At 50.5% G+C, this 7222-nt stretch overlaps 1 protein-coding gene across 1 annotated transcript in view; it reads left to right on the top strand.

Annotated features, from left to right (window-relative positions):
- The window catches only part of LOC123968680 (GON-4-like protein), a 13341-nt gene that overhangs the window by 748 nt on the left and 5371 nt on the right, over positions 1–7222 (top strand). Inside the window, exons 2-9 of the mRNA XM_046045561.1 lie at positions 993–1170; positions 2834–2976; positions 3427–3501; positions 3971–4021; positions 4128–4166; positions 5289–5387; positions 5687–5782; positions 5861–6001. Coding sequence (XP_045901517.1) covers positions 996–1170; positions 2834–2976; positions 3427–3501; positions 3971–4021; positions 4128–4166; positions 5289–5387; positions 5687–5782; positions 5861–6001 — 819 coding nt within the window. The 5' untranslated portion in view covers positions 993–995. The remainder of the gene's footprint in view (positions 1–992; positions 1171–2833; positions 2977–3426; positions 3502–3970; positions 4022–4127; positions 4167–5288; positions 5388–5686; positions 5783–5860; positions 6002–7222) is intronic.

Below are 7222 nucleotides of genomic sequence, written 5' to 3' on the forward strand. Positions count from 1 at the left end.
AGGGTCAGCGGGAGGAGCGTCAGCCGCAGGAGGGTCAGCCGCAGGAGGGTCAGCGGGAGGAGCGTCGGCCGCAGGAGGGTCAGCGGGAGGAGCGTCGGCCGCAGGAGCGTCAGCCGCAGGAGGGTCAGCGGGAGGAGCGTCAGCCGCAGGAGGGTCAGCGGGAGGAGCGTCAGCGGCAGGAGCGTTAGCGGGAGGAGCGTCAGCCGCAGGAGGGTCAGCGGGAGGAGCGGTAGGAGCGTCAGCCGTAGGAGGGTCAGCGGGAGGAGCGTCAGCCGCAGGAGGGTCAGCGGGAGGAGCGTCAGCCGCAGGAGCGTCAGCCGCAGGAGGGTCAGCGGGAGGAGCGTCAGCGGGAGGAGCGTCGGCCGCAGGAGGGTCAGCGGGAGGAGCGTTGGCCGCAGGAGCGTCAGCCGCAGGAGCTTGAGGACGTTGTTTCGTATCATCTCGCCATTTTAAGTCGGTCTACAGAAATTCTTGATCTTTTCTAGTGGGTGTACGGTGTAGGCCTGCGTATCACATAGACTACACCACTGTGTGAGCCAGAGATCTTATAAAGAGCTGGGACCTTGACCCGGGCCCAGACCCTGACGGCCTGAAAACACCTTTTGACACATTTCTGTCAGAGCACTTTTATCTGAAACACTTAGAGAAGCTATAAACAAAGAGAGTCCCTGAGATCATAATCAGGATTTATAAAGAGCAGATCATCATAAGCTCCGCCCTGACCGGGATTTAGTTAAACATGCAGAGCAAGAATGATGACGCTTTATTCTCTTTTAGATTATAACATGCGTTGAGCTGAATATCCGAGGTGGTTCCTCACTGAAAACAAACAGCTGATATCAGACAGGTCAGGGTCACTAACCCGGGTCAGTGTGAGCTGGCCCGGTTTCTAAAGCTTAACCCGAGCTAGTTAAAGGGCCAAACCCCCGCCTGTCTCTCTGTCTTCACTATGTACTGAACACTGATGATCGGTCCTCCTCTGTGTGTTGCAGCAGATGGAGCGGCGGCGGCCTGCAGAAGAAGACGTCTGTCCTCTGGAGTCCAAGTCTTTGAGGGCGGCCAGAGACGCCACGGTCTTCAGAGTGGACAGGAAGTCTCAGACGGCGTCCATGGCTCACACAGGAAGTTCCACTAAGGACAGACGGGAAGAGATAAGACCACCCGTCTCAGGTGACACAGAACTGAACACTTCCTGTTAATAACATTTAAATCGCAATCCAGATGTCAGGAGCTGCAGGTTTCTGTGAAGGTCAAATGTGTCACAACATCCCGGAATAAGTGAAGCATCGTGTTGCTACAGAGACGCCCGGCGACGACCGTTTCCACCTCAGTCAATTCCTGTCAGAACGTGGTGACATCACGATGACATCATGAACATGGTTGCGTCAGTGTGTTTATAAGGAGTTAGTCTAAATACATTTATTCATTTAGCTGAAGCTTTTGTCAAAGCGACGGACAGCTGCTGTATCTGTCGCACGCCTCTGCAGCTACGAGGGGTTAATGGTCTTGCTCATAGACACATTGGTGGGTGGGTCGCGGTGGGAATTGAACCTGGGTCTCTCACACCAAAGGCATGTGTCTAATCCACTGCCCCGTCACCACCCCCAGACGGAGGCGGAGCCACACCTGCAGTAGTGCTGGGCGATCAACTCGAGAGGAATCGAAACCCAAATTCAGAACCTCTGACCGACGTAATTTTGGCGTGTCAGTTATTTAGTTTTTTCTTAATATTCTTAAAAATCCGAATGAATGTAGTATTTGACATATTATTGTTATACTAACAGTAAACTATTAACTAAATATTATACTCTTTATTTAATACACTGGTGCACAGTTCCTCCTCCAGGTTGTGGACAGACTCTGCTGTGGACAGATGGACACTGAGCCGGTGGACCAACATGTGCTGCTTCTAGCCGCCTCCTCTGCAGAGCAACAAGCTCCCCTTGTTCTGTTTCACATCTGTTATACTTGTTATTGTTATAAATATAGATTGACTTTGTTCAAGTTGAGAAATACACATTTCAAAATGTCAGTATTTCATGCATTCCTTGATAATTAACCAAGCATACTCATTATTAGTCGCAGTATGACCTTTTGTCCAAATCGTGCAGCCCCAGAGTAAAGTGTTTGATTTTAGCTTCATAGCGTCTGACTGACCAGGGCTCAACCGGGCCAGTGGGTTCGAAACTTACTGGCCCAAAGATCATTTTTACTGTCCCTCCTTCGAAAAGCGTTTAATCATTTATTAAATACATCCTGGATATAAAGAAACCGTTAAAATTATAAAAAATAAAAAGGTTAACAAAACAATTTACTTTTAAAACAAAACATACTAACAGACTCAAACATGACGTGCTCTCTCTCCTGCTGACAGCCATTTAATAAAAAAAAATGTACACAGAGCAGAAGACACGAGTCGCCTCTATCCTGATTGTCACCATGGTAGCGACCTGTCAATCAGCTTGTAGCGCCGCCCTAAAGCCTCCCCTGCTTCCTGGTCTCTGTTCCTCTAAATGGGACCATAATTTACTAAATGAACATCATGCTGTGTTGAAGAAGACTTGAAACTAGCGACTGAGACCATAAACTCATCAGGAAAGTGTTTACTGAGGGAATAAATCAGCTGACAAGTAGAAACATTTCACCATTATTTCTAATGGAACTCGTCCCCTGCTGGCCGTTAGAGAGGATGCAGCTTTAAGTTCCGTCTGCATGGTTTCACTTTCGACCCAGAGGTTGCCACATGACTGAGATTACTGTCCCGACGTTACTTTTTACTGGCCCCTGTTGTCGAGCCCTGCTGACCTTTAAGTGATGTCCATCGCCTCCTCAGGTGGTGGAGTGATGGCTGAGGAGGTGGTCACCATGGAGACCAGCGAATCCAGTGACGATGAACTGGGACGACTGGACATTGACCTGGACAGGAAGTCCAAACAGCATAACCTGACGTCCAGCAACGTGCGCGCCATCCTGCATGTGAGCGCCACACACACAGCTAACAGCACAGTTAACGCAGGTAGAACGTGTTGCAGTTAACGCGGCTAGAACGTGTTGCAGGTAACGCGGCTAGAACGTGTTGCAGGTAACGCGGCTAGAACGTGTTGCAGGTAACGCGGCTAGAACGTGTTGCAGGTAACGCGGCTAGAACGTGTTGCAGGTAACGCGGCTAGAACGTGTTGCAGGTAACGCGGCTAGAACGTGTTGCAGGTAACGCGGCTAGAACGTGTTGCAGCACAGACCCTCAGCTGCATGGGTAAGGGTTACATGCACAGAAAATATTTATAACCCAATAAAGGAACATTAAAAGCCAAAAAGCAGAACATGACCTCTTTAAAGCTTCTGTTTTACGGTGAACACACACAGAACATGATACAGCTTGTATGAGTCCTGTCTGTACAACTGTAACACCTGTCTGTATTTTGTCAGGAGGTGATTACCCATGAGCACGTGGTGGCCATGATGAAAGCTACCATCAGAGACACTCAGGATCTGCCCATGTTTGTGAGTCTCCATGTTTTTCTGTCTTATACAACAGCAGTAAATCAGGTGTCTCTGTGTTCAAGTGTCTGTGTTAGTGATGAACTCACAGAAAAGTGTCTCCAGCTGTTTCGGGGCTTTTTCTCTCTGTCAGCTCATCGTTTTGTTTTTTCTAACTTTTCCTGTACATGAGCTGCTCAGGCGCAAAGTTAGAGTCGGTCAGAGAGCAGCTGGTGAACAGAGAGCAGCGTTTAGCAGCTACAGAGCCAGGTGTTTGCCTGTGCAGCTGGTAGAGACCAAACACAGAGCTAACAGAGAGAGAACCCTGGACCCTCCTTCATCAGGTGACACAAACATGATAAGCAGCTGTTTGACAGACTCCTCTCTGTTCTCTATCTTTAATTAGTGCTGTATAAAAGTGCAAAATCACAGCTGAAGCTTCTTAAACACATGAACTCTGTCAGGCTAAAGAATCGTGTTTGTTTTCCATCAGGAGCCAAAGATGACTCGATCTAGACTGAAACAGGCCGTCCAGCAGGGACAGGTGAACTCAACCTCCCTCAATCCTCTCTGACACTTTACCTGGAGATGAAAACATATCGGTTTAATGGAACTGCCTTTTACCTGTCTGTCTGTCTGTCTGTCTGCAGCCGCTGAACTGGAGTCTGTCAGCACTGAACACAGTCAAGGTAAACTAACACACCCAGCGTCTGACTATCTGTCTGTCTGTGTGTTGTTCTGTCTGTGTGTGTGTGTCGTTCTTTTGTTCTGTCTGTCGTTCAGTCTGTCTGTTGGTCTGTCTGTCTTTGTCTGTCGTTCTTTTGTTCTGTCTGTCGTTCAGTCTGTCTGTTGGTCTGTCTGTCTGGCTGTCGTTCTTTTGTTCTGTCTGTCGTTCAGTCTGTCTGTTGGTCTGTCTGTCTTTGTCTGTCGTTCTTTTGTTCTGTCTGTCGTTCAGTCTGTCTGTTGGTCTGTCTGTCTGGCTGTCGTTCTTTTGTTCTGTCTGTCGTTCAGTCTGTCTGTTGGTCTGTCTGTCTTTGTCTGTCGTTCTTTTGTTCTGTCTGTCGTTCAGTCTGTCTGTTGGTCTGTCTGTCTGGCTGTCGTTCTTTTGTTCTGTCTGTCGTTCAGTCTGTCTGTTGGTCTGTCTGTCTTTGTCTGTCGTTCTTTTGTTCTGTCTGTCGTTCAGTCTGTCTGTTGGTCTGTCTGTCTGGCTGTCGTTCTTTTGTTCTGTCTGTCGTTCAGTCTGTCTGTTGGTCTGTCTGTCTTTGTCTGTCGTTCTTTTGTTCTGTCTGTCGTTCAGTCTGTCTGTTGGTCTGTCTGTCTGGCTGTCGTTCTTTTGTTCTGTCTGTCGTTCAGTCTGTCTGTTGGTCTGTCTGTCTTTGTCTGTCGTTCTTTTGTTCTGTCTGTCGTTCAGTCTGTCTGTTGGTCTGTCTGTCTGGCTGTCGTTCTTTTGTTCTGTCTGTCGTTCAGTCTGTCTGTTGGTCTGTCTGTCTTTGTCTGTCGTTCTTTTGTTCTGTCTGTCGTTCAGTCTGTCTGTTGGTCTGTCTGTCTGGCTGTCGTTCTTTTGTTCTGTCTGTCGTTCAGTCTGTCTGTTGGTCTGTCTGTCTTTGTCTGTCGTTCTTTTGTTCTGTCTGTCGTTCAGTCTGTCTGTTGGTCTGTCTGTCTGGCTGTCGTTCTTTTGTTCTGTCTGTCGTTCAGTCTGTCTGTTGGTCTGTCTGTCTGGCTGTCGTTCTTTTGGTCTTTCTGACTGCCTTTCTGTCTGTCTGGCTGTCGTTCTGTCTGACTGTTTGACTGCCTGTCTGTCTCTCCTGCAGCCTCCTCAGTTTGTTGACATTGATCTTGAGGAGGATGAAGACTCGTCAGATGAAGAGTATTGTCCTGATGAGGAAGAGGAGGAGGACACTGCTGAGGAGGCGAGTGATTCTTTGACCTTTCCTAGCAGCTGTAACTTCCCACCTGTCTCATTAGTTTCTGTCACAGTTTTGTGTTCAGAGTGAACGGCTGAGGCCTGAACTACAGGCGCTCTATGTCGGTTAGCTTATTCAGTGTCTGGAGGTTAGGTTCTCTCTGGATTCTCTGCAGAGCGTAACGTGTCTCCAGCTGAGGTGAAGAGTTAAAAGTTCCGATCCAGAACCGATCTGGTGTCAGGTTTAAGAGCCAGGCTTGAACACCAGAACTTTCCTTTTGTGACTGAAACCGTGTGTGTGTGCAGACTTTCCTCAGCGATGCAGAGAGCTTGGCTTCACCTCCCAGAATGCATCAGAACTCTCAACCTCTGGCAGACCAGAAGACCGATGAACCCCTACAGGTACCCTGGCCTCTGACCCCTAAAGGTACACTGACCTCAAAGCGCTGCAGGTAGCCTGACCTCTGCCCTGTTGTTTAGAGATGTCCGGGACACCTACGGGAACAGGTGACGACCTCCAGCCTCGCTCCGCAGCACCTCCTCTCTGCTCCTGAGTCTTCCTTCCTGGAAAGACTAAACGCTGTGGAAGAGGAGCTGGACTGCAGCTACACCTATAACCAGGTAACCCCACAGACACAGCTACACCTATAACCGGGTAACCCCACAGACCCAGCTACACCTATAACTGGGAAACCCCCCAGACCCAACCGGGTAACCCCCCAGATCCAGCTACACCTATAACTGGGTAACCCCCCCAGACCTGCCTACACCTATAACTGGGTAACCCCCCACAGACCCAGCTACACCTATAACCGGGTAACCCCCCACAGACCCAGCTACACCTGTAACCGGGTAACCCCCACAGACGCAGCTACACCTATAACCGGGTAACCCCCCCAGACCCAGCTACACCTATAACCGGGTAACCCCCCACAGACCCAGCTACACCTATAACCCGGTAACCCCCCCAGACCCAGCTACACCTATAACCGGGTAACCCCCACAGACGCAGCTACACCTATAACTGGGAAACCGCCTAGACCCAACCGGGTAACCCCCCAGACCCAGCTACACCTATAACCGGGTAATCCCCCAGACCCACCTACACCTATAACTGGGAAACCGCCTAGACCCAACCGGGTAACCCCCCAGACCCAGCTACACCTATAACCGGGAAACCCCCCAGACCCAACCGGGTAACCCCCCAGATCCAGCTACACCTATAACTGGGTAACCCCCCCCAGACCTGCCTACACTTATAACCGGGTAACCCCCCCAGACCTGCCTACACTTATAACCGGGTAACCCCCCCAGACCCGCCTACACTTATAACCGGTTAACCCCCCCAGACCCGCCTACACTTATAACTGGGTAACCCCACACACCCGCCTACACCTACAACTGGGAAACCGCCTAGACCCAACCCGGTAACCCCCCACACCCGCCTACACCTATAACTGGGAAACCGCCTAGACCCAACCGGGTAACCCCCCAGACCCAGCTACACCTATAACCGGGTAATCCCCCAGACCCGCCTACACCTATAACCGGGAAACTGCCTAGACCCAACCGGGTAACCCCCCAGACCCAGCTACACCTATAACCGGGAAACCCCCTAGACCCAACCGGGTACCCCCCCAGACCCAGCTACACCTATAACTGGGTAACCCCCCCCAGACCCAGCTACACCTATAACCGGGTAACCCCCCCAGACCCGCCTACACTTATAACCGGGTAACCCCCCCAGACCCAGCTACACCTATAACTGGGTAACCCCCCACACCCGCCTACACCTATAACTGGGAAACCGCCTAGACCCAACCGGGTAACCCCCCAGACCCA

Source organism: Micropterus dolomieu, linkage group LG03, assembly GCF_021292245.1.
Source record: "Micropterus dolomieu isolate WLL.071019.BEF.003 ecotype Adirondacks linkage group LG03, ASM2129224v1, whole genome shotgun sequence".
Lineage (NCBI taxonomy): Eukaryota > Metazoa > Chordata > Actinopteri > Centrarchiformes > Centrarchidae > Micropterus > Micropterus dolomieu.